This window comes from Ostrea edulis, chromosome 1 (assembly GCF_947568905.1).
Source record: "Ostrea edulis chromosome 1, xbOstEdul1.1, whole genome shotgun sequence".
Lineage (NCBI taxonomy): Eukaryota > Metazoa > Mollusca > Bivalvia > Ostreida > Ostreidae > Ostrea > Ostrea edulis.
This window is the reverse complement of record NC_079164.1, coordinates 79,770,846-79,787,347: the sequence shown is the minus strand read 5'-3', so window position 1 is coordinate 79,787,347 and position 16,502 is coordinate 79,770,846. Positions and strand designations below refer to the sequence as shown.

Below are 16,502 nucleotides of genomic sequence, written 5' to 3'. Positions count from 1 at the left end.
CTAATGAAAACCCAAATATTTTCTGTGTTCTTCAAAAATTTCTATATGATGATATGCAGACGTAAGGTCGAAACAAAACGCAAAAATATCCAGTATCAAAAAGTTCCCGAGCAGTTCTAGTATCTTCCATCCTAAATACAAAATCATGAAAGAACTTATTGATGTGTATGCAATCTAAGACCAAGCGTGGTTTACCTGATTTATTGAAAGCCACGGTCAATGCATTGGCCATAAAAGAAATGTGAGTTACCTGTGTTATGCAGCATTTCTGAATAACCTTTTGAATTTCTTGGTAAACAATACTCACATTGTCACTGGCAGATTTGTTGTTGTTAAAAAACTCACTTGATGGAACGTGCTTAAATGGAATTATGTAACCATTCTCTATAATACTCAAGACATAATTGTCTGTGCACATACTCTTCCATTTCGACAAATGCATTTTCAAACGTAAATATGGACTGACATATTCAGTATCATAATCTTTTTTAGAAACTATAAACTGATTTTGTGCTATATCAGCTTTAACAGAATTACTATTGTAATGAACATTAGCATTTTCATCTAGAATACTAGTACTTATCTTAATTAGCGTTTCCTTGTTACAATCCCGTGCCCAATGCTCCGGGAAACCGCGCTTGTAATAGGTCCCTGGCTTCTTGTTGCTGTAATTTTTGTTTGACTTCTCAGGTGCTGATTTTGCGGGAGTTGTATAAGGTGTGACTCTGGCTTTTTGAGCTCGTTCCTCCTTCAATTTCTTTTCCGCGCGCATCTCTGCTTTAAATATTCTTTTCTCGTCTTCCTCGTCCGATGATATCTCGTGTTGAGTATATTCTTGTACGGTTCTCCAACCATTTTTGACGAGTCAGCAAGTTTTACTAGCCTTTGTATGTCGTCTATAAGCTCTATACCTTCCGTAATGCTTTGGAAAGCGGCTTCGGCTTCACCGTCGTTTATGTGGGTGTTGGCCTGTACCATTTTATCTCTCACAGTGTTGTTAAACTTGAACTGTGCCTCGTTGCCTTTTCTTTTAAAAACGAAAGTCTTATCGGAAGCTGCTTGAATTATGCACATTTACTGTTCGTGCTGTTGCTTTTCTTGCTTCGAGATCTTCACCTCTAAAGAAGCCAATTTGGAATCTATAACGTCTGACACTCTAGATAACAATATATCCATTTGTTGGGACTCCATTTTGCTGCTCCAAAAATAAAGCTCGAATGCCTCGTGTGAAGCGTTGGCTTAGAATGACCAAACACAAGACTATTACTCGAATTCACTAGAATTCTATTGGCCTTCCTATGGCCCCGCCTACTTTTTAGCGCTTTAATACGTTTCTATTATACCATATTTTCCCGCTATTCTACGAAACGCGGGAATAATCTAGTACCAATTTTGATGCACCTGATGCTCATTTCGACAAATAATGTCTCTTCAGTGATGCCCAACCGAAATGTTTGAAATCCGAAATAACAATGAAGTTTTAGAGCTATTATTGGGGAAAACAGTGTGCCAAAAAAGTGAAGTCAAATTCGTCTAAGGATAAGAGCTATGCGTAAGGGAGATAATTTTTAATGTCCATCCTTCCGTCTGTGAACAATATTTCCAGAGGATATCCTTTATAGACATCGAGTCTATTAATGAAATTTTATGTCATGAATACAATTTTTGGCAATGGAATTTATGATGATGTCTCTGTGATACTTTAGAAAAGACCTGAATGATACGTAAACTAAACCATTACAGAAGTTAGGGTAAGACTCAAACATTTATATACACAGTTTCAAAAAACTATTTTCGCAACTTGACTAGAAAAAATCAAGATGATTGTGATTTACATTGTTTATATTGAAATGGATGATGATTTTTTAAAATCTATAATGTGAAGTACCTGTGGAATTCCAAGGCCTACAGTTAATTAATAAGACCTTATTGATTTTTAGGTCAGATTATTGAATTAAAGACCATTCAAAATTGTTCTTCCGCAGAAAATCAGCGGTTATGGCAATGAAATTAATGTTATAAAACTCAAATAGCAGGGTACATGCAGAAATTTGGAGGAATGATTTAGAGTCTCTGAAAAGGGAGGTATTAACTCAATTGGAGACAGGAAGCACCAACTCCTTTAAATGAATGCAAACTAATAATAGTAAATATTAATACTTTTTCACTTTAAGCCGGACATAGTGGAGGCCAATGAGCTTGTACATTTTCCTATAGTGTAGTTTTATAAAAGGACGGACGGTTGTGTTTGACTTTAAATCGGTCTTCTCTTCTGTCGCGTGTGCGTGCGCTAGCGAATGTGTTTGGTTTTGCTAGCTATTCTTGCTTTATTCATTTCTTCCGATAACCAAGTACATATTTTAGATACTATTGCTGGACCGAGTGAATGTTCTATCAAGCCCCAATCTTTGCTCCTCATGAAAATATCAACAGCCGTGAAAGAGACACTTCAAACGCACTGTACCACAAAATATGCCAAAAGTGGTGTAAATCAAATGCGGATTCTAAAAACATCTACAGAACTTCTAGTATATTTGAAATATCAAAACCTTTTTAAAATTAACAAATTAAAACGTATGACTTTTCAACTATTTACACCGCCATTCCTCACGATAAATTAAAGATTAGAATTTGACATCATAGACAGTTGCTTCGTCTACAAAAATGGAAAATGCAAATATTCGTATTTAGCGATCAGTCACACCAATGACTACGAAGAATTATCAACGAGGAACTCCAGCATCTTTAAATATGTTTCTGTGTAGAATCAGAGTTGTGTTTGACAAAGTAATCTTTTCAATGGCTGATCTCAAGATATGAATATTACCCTTTTCCATGTTTATTGAACAAGCAACTGCCTATGATATCATAAAGTCAAGTGTGTGAAGGACTAAAGTATTTAGAAACTGATGTTGGGTTTTATCACAATACACACAAAAAACTATCAGTTTATCAAGGACAATTTCAGGTTTGATTTAACATTTCAATCGACGCAAATTAACATCCTGATTTCGAAATGTGTGCTTAATGAGGATAGCGGGTCACGTGATGTTGTGACCCCACATATAACAATTGCGTCTCTTACCGATCAGCCTATTGTGAAGAAAAACAGCATTATTCAACTTCGTTTGATACCACTGTGATAGATTCGATGTGGCTTTTTTTACATCAATGTTTTTATTAGATACTATTCCTCTATTGAAACCCTAACAATTTTTGTCAACACGAAAACGACGAATGGAATTAAGAGGGACTCAGCTATATAACCTACTGCATATCGTGCAAACTAATGTACACGCACCTACTCGTTTGTTTGTATTATTTATGATTTAGAGTCATTCAATTAATTAGTTATGTTCCTCGTTTATATACTTAAAATAAACTATTTTGTTTCTATCTGAATATTTTCCTCCATAATCCATTGAACAGTAAAGGGTCAATCGAACATATATTTAGGGAGAAATGATGTGAACATGGCGAGATCAAAGTAAAAGTAGTTGCTAAAAATAATACATGAATTAGGCAGATGTTTTTATTAGCATATATGATATACATGTATATTTAATCTTTAATTATGAACATTGTCATGGCTAAAATAGACATAATGACCTCTTCCTAAAAATGTGTAAACGACGTTGCTCAATGATCATTCAATTATCTGTCAGAGAAAACTTTAAATATAATGAATACCTGTTTAAATATCACGCTTTATGGTTCAATCGAGATGTTTCGTTATATATAGGAAAGAAATATGGATGTTTCTCCACAGAAATAGATACTTGTTTTTGTAATAATTACAGTAGTGGTCGATACCATACCACCCGCTAGCAAAATAGAACTCACAGGAACCGGTAACTTTGTCAGTAATAATTGTAGCAGTTGTCTATATCATACCACCTGTTTTACTAGGGGTGGTATGGTACATGTATTGCCAGTACTATTACCATCACTTCCTGTGATTCTTCGTTGATCAGAATACAAACAACATCAGGTATGCATTGAAAAGTGGGCATTTCTATAAGATCATCATTTATTGAGAACCACCAACAACCAGTTTGAACTTCACGCAAGTGATTTGAAAAGAAACACTAAAGGGCATATTGTAACATAAAGAAATATTTAATTTGTGACAATAAATATCGCACCACAGCACATTTGGATAATATTACAAACCACAATTATAACATCATCAAATCCCGTGGCGATCCGGATTGAAATAGGCCCACAGTACCCCTTACTTGTCATAAGAGGCGATTAAAGTTGTATGTTGTATTACGACAATTTTTTTCCATCTTGCAAAAACGCTATTAAATCATCGCACGTATGTAGTTACGAGGATGTATGACCTGTCATACATTTTTTCACCAGTTTTAACCAAACTAATTTGATTTTAACCAAAATTATTTCATTTTAACCAAAATTATTTGATTTTAAATCTGTGTTTACAAACACACGCGTCACTCTGCCATTTCAAGTGACAGTCACGTCATCAGTTCAAACATTCAAATCATCGGTGATCTTGTCTGTATAAAGCTGTGTATTTTGTAACAACAGTACCGTGCCTTAAGTTTAATAGAAATAAAAATATCAAATTCCTCTTAGTAATTCATCGTTTTACGCCCTTTCAGTCTTACAATTAGACAGAATACAGCATGTTGATTCCCGTGACGCGTGTGGGGCTATTTATAGACGCCTGACAATATATAATTTAAAAGTCATCTGGAATACTTCGAGCCTTTCACAGTAAAACACCTTGTTTTTTCGATGAAAGGCCCGAAGTGTTCCGGATGATTTTATTTCATATATCCTTGGACGAATGTGGATCCGGTTTTATGACACCCTAGTTTTCCTTTTAGCTTTTACAAATTTATTGTTATTTCGAATTTCCAAAATTTCAGCTTGAACATCACTGAAGAGACATTATTTGTCGAAATGCGCATCCGGTGCATCAAAATTGGTACCGTGTAGGTTTTACATTACGACCCCTGGGTCGATGCCTCTGCTGGTGGACTGTTAGTCCCCGAGGATCTCTAAAATCCAGTAGCTAAGTACTACGTTACTAGCTTGCAAATACAGATGTATATTTAATTGCTGGAATAAAATTTAGAAATTCATTTCAAAATTAAGGATTATATCTCTGATGCATACCTCTTATCCTTGAACGAATATGGCTCCAGTTTTTGACACACTAGTTTTCGTTTTAGCTCTTACAAATTGATTGTTATTTCGAATTTCCAAACTTTCGGCTTGAGCATCACTGAAGAGACATTATGTGTCGAAATGCGCATCTGGTGCATCAAAATTGGTACCGTATAGGTTTTACATGTACCACACTTGTTTACTTTCTAAATAATCTTCTCGCTGTTTTCTTTCACATGCAAATGTTTTCAAGCATGTGATTAAGGAAAAATTTATAACTTTTAGCACTAATTGATCTGCTTGAAAGTAATGATGTACAAACATAATACATGAACATCCGATCATACAGCTTTAAATTTGGGTGAGAACGCAAAAAACCGAGGTCCCGTATCACAGCAGATGTGGTATGATAGAGATCCCTCCCTCCTCAAAGACCGTAAGCATTGATCATAAGCCTAAATTTGCAGCCCTTCACATGCAATGGTTGGTGATGTCTCCATATGAGTGAAAGATTCTTTTGATTTCATCAATGAAATATGTTCAAAACAAAACAAAGATTCTCGAGAGAAACGTTAATCATATAATCAATCAATGTAACAGCATCAAAATCTGTCTCCGTGTTCTGACGCTAAATACTTAGGTCGTCAACAGTCACCAAACAGTGACACCTTGTCCGTTTTGTGGAAATGAGTTAATCCTTATTAAAGTAAACGAATTAAGAGGTGGTGGTCTGTAAACATATGCCTCTGCCAGACATGACGGAAACTGAAGACGACGTTCCACTAAGTTGATGCGTAGAATATCCCATAGTCTGAAGATGTATTGAAAATTCTTATTGAAAATATAAGTAGCATTAAAAAACACTTTATATTAATTGAATATTATTTATATTCAATATCAAAATAGAAGTACAAAATGTATTTGAACGGCATATATAAGCATGTTAATGTAATGACGTTGTTTGACTTGAGAATGATAAAAATGTAGGTGGATAATAACTTAACATAGGTAATTGGAGTTTTGTCAGGTTTCACGACTACGATATCCCCTAAACTCAAATGCCACTGTGCTGCTCCAGTCGTTCTAGCTTGTTATCAGGTGCCATTTTCGTTGGAGTGTAGGGTGGCTACACAGAATCTGAAGAATATACATTAGAACATGTTGATATTGTTCCTATCGTAGTGCCCTTTGTATAATTCAGATGCCAATGAGAGATCATGCCACAGATGCCACATTTCCGTAGAAGCTTTCCTAATCTTGATTCTGATACAAGGAACTGTCGTACATCGTTTAGCTTCACTTTCAGTCGCAATGGGAAATATTGGAGTCCTCATTCTCACTATCACTTTCCTCTCGAGCAGCATCTTGATAATCACCATCACCACTGTCGACATCTTCATCACTTATTTAATCTGACTAGTGGATTGTCTAGACTGTTGATGGGTAGCTGCAGAACTGTAGCTCTCTGAAAAAATATTTTGACATAACAGAGAGCTACAGAGCCACCCCTTATAAAAACCTTCGATTTACGGCGCACAAAAAGCTGCGCACGGTTGAGGCCTTATATCGTTAAGAATTTTCCTACTATACTTGTGTCTAAACATACCTTCAAATATTCATTAAAGCCCCACACGACCTGAAAACTCCCAGCTTCAAATGATTTCGTTTGTTGACGTAGCCATGTTAGGTAGCCGGTTAATTCGAATCCTGGTTAATTTCCATACTTGCACAATAACGTCTAGATGTGAACTAATATCCCCACAAATATTTTAGTTAAATATTTTAAATAATATATCATCCCAGTGCCTTTAAATAATAATTATTCAAATAGCTAAACTCACGGCAATGCGGCTTTCATTAGTCTGGTGCGGTCTCCATCCCTGCCACACGAGTGTTAAGGACTTTAGTAGCATTTTCATGAATCAAGAGCTTATTTTACCTTTAGAAAAACTTTATTTTTTTAATTTCTATAGATTATTCGTATTGATAATAAATGAAGAGCGAATACATAACATATAACGAATTTTATGAATATATACTAACAACAACAGGGTACGAACTGACCCGGCTACCTAACATGGCTACGTCAACAAACGAAATCATTTGAAGCTGGGAGTTTTCAGGTCGTGTGGGGCTTTAATGAATATTTGAAGGTATGTTTAGACACAAGTATAGTAGGAAAATATGTTAAGAATTTTTTGATATTAAATTCATGAGACAGTAACTCAAGAATACAACGATATAAGGCCTCAACCGTGCGCAGCTTTTTGTGCGCCGTAAATCGAAGGTTTTTATAAGGGGTGGCTCTGTAGCTCTCTGTTATGTCAAAATATTTTTTCAGAGAGCTACAGTTCTGCAGCTAGTTGATGGGATGGTAAAAGACCAACACCCACTATTAAAGACATTTCATCAAACAGACTCGAACACTGAACACCAGTAGACACTGTAGTTGCGATTGATGATAGAAACGATACTTGAATGCGTTTTGTCCGTTGAGGAACTGGGATGAAATATTGACACCGCTTACATCAGGTTTCTATTAAACTTACCGGATTTATGGCTACATATTTCTCCTTAGTTATTGTTATAGAGTCAGCCTGGGCCTCACCCGACACTGTGTCTGTAGGAGATACTTTGTATGCGGTTGCCTTAGGGGCACTGGAATGGATGGAATCCAGGTTCTTATCTGTCGCATTTTCAACTACCTCTAATACGTGGATTTTCTTAAATGAATTAATAGTGTTTAAAAACATACATAAACTGTATATTTATAAATATATGAATGTAAAACATATAAGGTACATGTATCATGCCATACAGTTTGTATAGAAAAAATACAGGGGATACTTGTTACAAATGAAACGGATCTAATCTAATTCCCTTCATTTTTCTTAAAGAGTTTTATCACTGTTCGTTATCTTCATCTTTCATTCATGTAGGTCTAAATTTGTGGTACTTAACCTAAAGCTGTTGGTATCTTAAAATAAGAAATGAGTGAAAACTCCTCAACCAGTCGTAAAAGCAATCAATCATTAACCCTTCCCTCTCCTGAATTTTAAAAGGTGTGAAAAACTATATATTGAGGTATAATAAGTCGTATGCCACTATTTAACCTTCATCCATGCATTTTAAATTTGAAAGATTTTGAATATTAGTCAAATGAACATGTTAGGATTTGTTTGTTTTGATATATCTATTTATTCTTGTCAAGAATTTTAGACAAAGTCGTGTGAAGGCATCTTCTCTGACTATCCACCCCCTTTCCCTGAAAAACGATGCTACGTCAATATAGAATTGGGCACACACGGACCCCTGGACACACCAGAGGTGGGATCAGGTGCGTAGAAGGAGTAAACATCCCCTGTTGAACGGTCACATCCGCCGTGAGCCCTTTATCCTGATCAGGTAATCGGAGTAAATCTTAGTCAACATGTGCCAGGAATGGCTTACCAATCGGTATGAAACACGTCAGGCAGCATTTAACCAAATTATCAATTGCACTGGCTCGGTTTAACGACCACTCGATTTGCTATAAATACTGCGAAATATGATTTGAAAATTCCCATTTCCATTTTGTCTCAACAGCCCAATTATTTTATGAAATTATGTCCTCGTTTATTAACGTTTTTTTTTTACTTCAATAACGTTTTGTTTATTTTCATTTCTCTGTGGTGTGTTTCTATGTAACGGTGGTGACGAATCTTTGTACAACTTCAAACGATTTGCATGAGATTTGCATGAACTGACGACCGATGTTCTATGTCATCATTATAGCACCGTAACCTAAATGAATGCAGTTAGTTTACCTTTGGACTTTCCAATTAAGGCCCGAGCTTATGTTTATTTCCCGGTTTTAGGTTCATAACGTTAAGTAATACTTGACCCCTTCATTGAAATGGAGGAAATGTTGTTAGTTTATTACATATCTCTTTGTATGTGTTGTATACCTCTTTAACAATTTCTTTTGCAATGTTTTGTACGATTTTTTACTTTATACATTAAATCTTGGTTAAGCGCTTAATTCAACTATTCCGAGAATATTAAAGCAATATAATTTCTAATATCAAATCTGTCAAGATTATGCCAGACAATGGGGTTGAATATGAAAAAAACCCACTAGATACCTTGTCTAAATGGATATCAGATATAAAATGAATATTAAAATCACGCATAAACACACCCAAAAGTGCGTACTTCTGTGTTTAGTACACGAGAAATGATTAAAGGATTAAATAGGTTAAACGAGGAATATGTTTTAGTTGCAGTTGACAAAGCTTGTAACATTTTCTGTCTTTGTATGGCTCATGATTACAACTGTATATTAATCGAGCTTGGCATTTATCCACATTTTAAAATTGTACGTATACTCCAACTTCCCTTTCAAAAGATGATTTTTTATCAGTTAAAAAAAATTAATATCGCAATCATTGGGACGGATATATATGAGTTACCGTACCTATATTGGATTCATAAACTTCCCAAAAACCCTTACAAGTATAGATGCATTGCTGGATCTATTAAGCCCCGTTTTGTGCTCCTCACGAAAATGTGAACAGTTCTGAAGGAGAAACTTCAAACATTTTGTCAGAATGGATAATAGAGGAATATCAAAATCACGCATAAACACACCAAAACAAAAGTGCGTACTTCTGTGTTTAGTACACGAGAAACGATAAAAGGATTAGATAGGTTCCATGATGAATATGTTTTAGCTGCAGTTGACAAAGCTTGTAACAATATTTCCTTTCTTGCTTCACAAAAACCCTTACAAGTATAGATGCATTGCTGGATCCAGTAAATGTTCTACTGATAAGTTGACGATATAGGGTTTCCAATAGTATCGTATTACGTCAACATTTCGCAAATTTTATGATCGTTATAACGATTTAATTAACTTTTAGAACCTGTCATTGGGTAAAATGTTTTCTGCCACGTTTCATATCAGTTGAGGCCGTTTTTTGTACATTGAATTTGACTACAGATTACTTTGCCCGAGCGATATATAAGGCTCACGACGGGTGTGATTGGTCAACAGGGGATTATTACGTGTACTCCTCCTAGGTACCTGATTCCACCTCTGGTGTGTCCAGGGATCCGTGTATGCCCAAATCACTATTTTGTATGGCTTATAGGATTTATGAGATTGATTACTGTACGTTATTTTCACCTTTCATCAGCCTATTGACATTGATTCTTTTGACAGGAAGCGCGAAGAAATTCCCAGAGAGTTGAATTTATACTTTGATACATTGCTTGGTGTCAAGTCTTGTAACCTGAAAAAAGTTTGATACTGATTTGCATATCTATCTATCTATATATATATATATATATATATATATATATAAGTATGGCACGCACAATTAATTTTTAATTTTTTAAATTGAATATCTCAATTCAGACATATAACGCAGAATGTACATGTAAAAATACAACTTTTATCTTTTTATAAACTAAAAATATGAACATGGCATTGAATTGTTAAACCAATAACCAATGCTAAATTCTAAAAGGTAAATACCGGTATATGGATAGAATTATTAAATGAATAGAATTGAAATCACAAACCAAACGAAAAACAGAACTGATACTCAAATAATTAGAACTAGAACTTAAAGTGCAAACTCAATATAAATCTTAGTAACCATAAAATTGTTGCATTGGTATATGTCTATACTATGACTGACAATCAAAACAAACACTTCATTACATGTTTCAGCTTGTGATGAAGGTACCTATGGACACAATTGCTCTGGAGGACGGTGTGTTTATGGATCGTATGGATTTGGGTGTTTAAAGAAGTGTAACTGTTCACGTGATCAGTTTTGCGACGCAAGTATAGGATGCTCATATAATATCAGCGGTAAATATTTACCATAAAATGCTGAAATGAAAAAAGAAGTTTAACAGCACAATTACATGCTAGATTGCTGCATTTTGATAATGTTATTATCAAAATACAAGTCTTCAAGGGGGAAGGGAGATACTTTTGTTCATGTGAATGATGTTATTGTTAATTGAAGCAGATGATTCAATATCTTGTTTACGTTCCATTTACAACTTTATGAAAGTGATATTTTGAGGTTTGAATAAACACATTTACAAATGAGGAAAACTAGATTTAAAACGAGCAAGTATTGAAAAATATAGATTTATATCAGGCGTATATAGTATTTATGGTCATCCATATATAATACCATACTGATAAGATCAGAATTAATTTCTGGGTTAGTCAATGTTTGTTTGGCTTCCTTCAGTATGCAGAGTATGGAGTAGCGTCTGGTGAGGTAGTTGTTGGAGTTATCTTTCCATGACGCAATCCTGGGCTGTTTTGTGGAGGTGCTGTATCGCCCAATAAACAATAACCCCTCCCAGTCTTCCTGATATGGTCCAGAGGAATGGAAGAATCAGTACATCTGGTATCAGGTTGACTACAGGAGCTGTCAGAGAGAGTATCATGTTGATGGGACTGTCCGCCTGTGGGGCTCCACTCTAGATTTTTCTGTTGGGGCTGTCTCCCTTAGCCTTTGGCGATACAACGCCGAACCACAAGACACTGGTGTTTCTACTTGACCCAGTAGGCGGGGGTCAGTCGATGGGCACCAGGGCATATTCACACACCGGTGGGTCATGCATGTTACTCCTGAGGGACTGACCACCTTTCTTGTCAAGTTATCCCGCCCAGCACCCGGTCGCTCCGTCAGTAGACTCTGTGCATAACCGACTAGAAGGTGCTACTGAGGACACAATTGTACAAGAGAGTCATACGAAGAGGGACCACCTGGCTAAAACATCGCATATTATTGCCTTCTAAGTTAGCGGGTCGTCCAGCCCAGACCCCACAGCTACCCTAGGTAAACTGCAGATATACGGTATTTTCGTTTTTATATCCAACAAAATTCTTAAAAATCCTTTGCTCTATTGCCCAAACGTACTGTGCGACTACATATGTCAGGAGTGGATTCAAATGTGGATTCTAAAAAAAGAACTTTTAGTGAACTTAAAATCACTTTGAATCTGAACAAACTATCAGGGGTGACAAATGATGTGAGATCTTTATCCTCGACCCTCATAGGAATTTGCCAGTAACCGTTACACAGATCTACTTTTGCAAAATACTTACTCTATCCAATCTTGGCAAAGATTTCCTCGGGATCAGGCATTGGTTCTGCATCGAACACACTCACCTTGTTTAGCTTTCTAAAGTCAATGCATATTCGCTTGGAACCATCAGCTTTTTTTTTGCAATTACAATAGAGCTGGAGTATCGAGACTCGGACGGTTCTATAATGTCCATCTCAATAATTTCTTGATTTCACCCCTAACGGAATCACGTAAAGCAAATGGAATCTGACACGACTTGTTACGGATAGAATCTCATGTTGTCAGATGAATCTCATGTTGAGCTAAATGAGTACGATTAGGTAGATCCGATAAAAACATCTTTGAATTCTGAAAGAATCTCTCTGATGTCTCCTTGTTGTTGTGTCGTCAGATTCTTATCAACATGCACGTCGTCAAATGTTTCCTTAGCTTCGGCAGGCGGTACCTCTAAAGGAAAATCACCCTCGCTATCTGAATTCTCAAATACGTCTTCCTCTATGACGGCGCAAGAACTTAGAACTTCACGAGTATCTATTTTTCGTTCGATGTATTTTTTCAAAAGGTTGGCGTGGAAAGTCTTGATTTTGCCCTGAACATCAACTTTGTAATCAACCTTACCAGATTTAGAAACAATGGTAAACGGACCTTTCCATTGCATGAGTAGTTTATTGTTGTCTGTAGGGAGGAGGATTAAAACCTTGTCTTGGACACTAAACGAACGTGACTTTGTTTTCCGATCTTAGTATTTCTTGTAGCGCTGACTGGACTTCTGTAATGACTTTTTTGCTAATTCACATGTTTCTTCTAAACGTTCTTTTAAGTCTAACATATACTGATAAGTGCTCTTGACCTCTGGATCCTTTAGTTCCTTTGTCCACATCTCTCGTAGTACTGACATCGGTCCACGAACTGCTCGTCCATATAATAATTCAAACGGGGAAAATCCCATGCTCTCTTGAGGAACTTCGCGATATGCGAAAAGCAACGGTGCTACATACCTGTCCCAATCCTTGGGTCTTTCAGCGGCCATACGTCTTAGCATTTGTTTGAGTGTTCCATTGAACTTCTCCACCAAACCATTGCAAGCGGGATGATATGGAGTTGTTGTTAGCTGTGCAATAGAAAGTAAACGACCTACCTCTTTCATCAGGTGAGATGTAAAATGGGTTCCCATATCTGACAGAATCTCCTTAGGAATACCAAGTCTAGTGAAGAATTCAAACAATGCTTCAGCAACACGTCTTGTCTCGATGCCCTTGAGTGCAACAGCTTCAGGATATCTAGTACTGTAATCAACCATGGTAAGTACATACCTGTTTCCATGATCGGTTGCTGGAAAAATGGGTCCAATCAAATCTACAGCAACTCGCTCGAATTGAGTATCAATGAGGGGCATGGACTCTAGCGGAACAGGAAATACCTTACCTTTTGGTACGGTTCACTGACACACATCGCAAGACCTACAGTATCTTCCTACGTCTCCTAGTACTCCTGGCCAATAAAAATTTGACAACACTGTCGTCTTTTTCACTCCCAAGTGACCAGACAATACACAATCGTGTGCAAGGTTCATGACTGTAATACGATGTGGTGATGGAACAACAAATTGTTTAAAGTTTTTTTTTGCTACTCACCTTAGGAGATTGAAAATATCAGAACAGCAAATTATCTTCCATGACAAACCAAGACACACTATGTTGTCCTGTGAACTTTCGCGTACCAGTCCTTGCATACTCCCAATACTTATCTAGTGTAGCATCCTCTTTCTGTGCAAGTCTCATACCATCTGCTGAGATCAAATTGTCAGTGATGCTCGTTACCTTCAGTGATTTTTATTTCACCTTTTCCTTCTGAATGTGACTTCTAGTCTGCACGGCTAAGCCTTTCACCATTTCCTGCGGATTTTTTTTTCTACATCCTTATAATTTCTGTAATTGTCCCATTCTGGGTCAGGATTTGTTGGATCTCCAGCGCCAATAATGTTACCTATGATTAAACCATAGACTGGATTGTTCATACATAGAGCTTTTACCTTACCTGATATGAAAGGTGTATACGTTAATATATACCTCTGGAACTCTCCGGACAGTTCCGTTAATGAGAACACATTCCACACTTCGTCCTGTCAGCTGATCTTGAGAAACGAGACTGTGTTTTACCACAACACCACTGCATCCACTATCTCGCAGAACCTCGACAGAATGATTACCTACATACCCATCTAAAACTGGCATACCATGAGAAAGCCGACAAGCTCCACCAATGACAGGTAATATATGTCCACAACGTAATGTTACTTGGTTGTCCTGTATGCAACAATCTCTTTAACTTATCCGACAATATACACAAAGAACCAACATGTTTACCTGACTTAAAGGATTGATTTCTTTGTTGATTCTCATCCCTAACATATATTTTCGGGAGTTGTGCCTTTCCAGATCGGGAAGTGGTTTTAGAGGTTGCACCAGTAGTTAACATTGCCGCACACTTGTTAGCGTTGGGACGATATCCTTTCTTTAACCTATCAAAACAATCCCTAGCTATGTGACCTGTACGTCCACATTCGTAACTTTTTTTCTTTCTTACCTGCACTTGGCAAAGATTTCTTCTGAACCTCTGCTGAAACTGATCTCACATCATCGGTCTCTACTCGATAATTTGTGCGGTCATAAGAAAATGAAGAACCACCGTGCGCTTCAATAAACTGTTCAGCTAAACGCGTCATTTCTTTAATGTCTTTTGGATGACGTTCACGCAGAAAGGTAGCAAGTGTCTTGCTACATCTTGAAAGGAATTGCTCGCTCAACATTAGATCTTTTAACCCTTCAAACGTAGGTGGGGATTTCGCGAGCTCCATCCACCTTGTTAAATAATAGTCTATGCGCGCGAGGAATTGAGGAGAATTCTCGCCCTTATCTGACTTAGTACCTCTGAATTTCTCACGAAACCCTTCCTCAGATAATCTAAATCTCTGAAGCAATGAACATTTTAGCTTGTCATAATCAAATGCATCTCCAGCCGACAAACGAGAATAAACCTCAAGAGAAGTACCTGTGAGCAATGCACTAAGGTTTATTGACCATGTATCCCTAGACTACTCAGTATTTTCTGCAAACCTTTCAAATCTTTGCAGATAAGCATCAATACAATCTCTTTGATCATTAAAAGGAGGAAGCTTTGGCAACTTAGTACGACCTTGAACACCTGGGGCTATGGGGACACCTTCATGTTTAGAGTTAATTTCTAATGCTAATGCTTCTGCTTTAACTCTCTCTAACTGGATTTGTTTCTCTAACAATGACATTTGATTATTTGATTCTTTCATTTGCATTTCCATGCTTAACTCTTTTTCTTTTCTCTTCGCTTCTCGCTCACATTGTACTATCTGCAAATCCAGTTCCTTCTCTTCTCTTTGTACCTCTCTTTCCCTTGCTCTCTCCTCTCTCAACAGTTTATCTTCTTCCATTTTTCTCTCAGTTTTCTCTAACATAGTCCAACAACTTATTTCCTTGCAAACCTAACTTCTGCCCAAATTCTCTAACTCTTTCTCCATTTTCAAAGCTCAGTTTAATCAGCGTAAGGAAGTTGTTATTCAAAATATTTCCATCCCGGACGAGCCCCCAATTGTCACAATTTGTGATATTGGCATGGAAATAATCCCTCGCTGCAAATCGTTCTTTGAAGAAAGATCAAGAGTATGTGCAAATAAGTTTATTATCGTGCTCACTAATTTAGCAAGTAACATCTACACTCATACACACGCATGCACACAACAACTCTCATACAAACAAAAACAACAAAAAATATAATAAAACAAAAAAATATGAATTTACAGACGATTACACGTGTACCCGACTAAAGCTAAATGTTAAGTTATGTTGCCTTATGTAGGAAAACCAGCAGACTTGTCTCTTAAATTCGAAATAGATTACATAGGATGGCAAAACACAATACGTTGACTAAAGAGTTCCCACACTTTACACAAAAGTCGTTGGCTGTCTTCAGACACGTGGTGACACTTTGTCCATCACTCGCTCAACGTTTCTGTAGCCGTACACGTATTTCCTGTATTTCTATAGGTCGTTCTCCAACGATGTTCATCAAATATCTCAGAACGCCATAATATACATGTTGCGAGCACCTTCTCGAGCCATACAATAACACACACACACACAGAGCTGGTCACTTATAATTACACAGTAACAGTCGGGGTTTTTACATATACATTATATACACTGAAAACTTGCATATGTCGGGTATAT

At 36.8% G+C, this 16,502-nt stretch overlaps 1 protein-coding gene across 1 annotated transcript in view; it reads left to right on the top strand.

Annotated features, from left to right (window-relative positions):
* Positions 1–16,502, top strand: part of LOC125679329 (uncharacterized) — a 50,725-nt gene that overhangs the window by 9,098 nt on the left and 25,125 nt on the right. Inside the window, exon 3 of the mRNA XM_056162302.1 lies at positions 10,856–10,999. Within this exon, the coding sequence (XP_056018277.1) occupies positions 10,856–10,999 (144 nt within the window). The remainder of the gene's footprint in view (positions 1–10,855; positions 11,000–16,502) is intronic.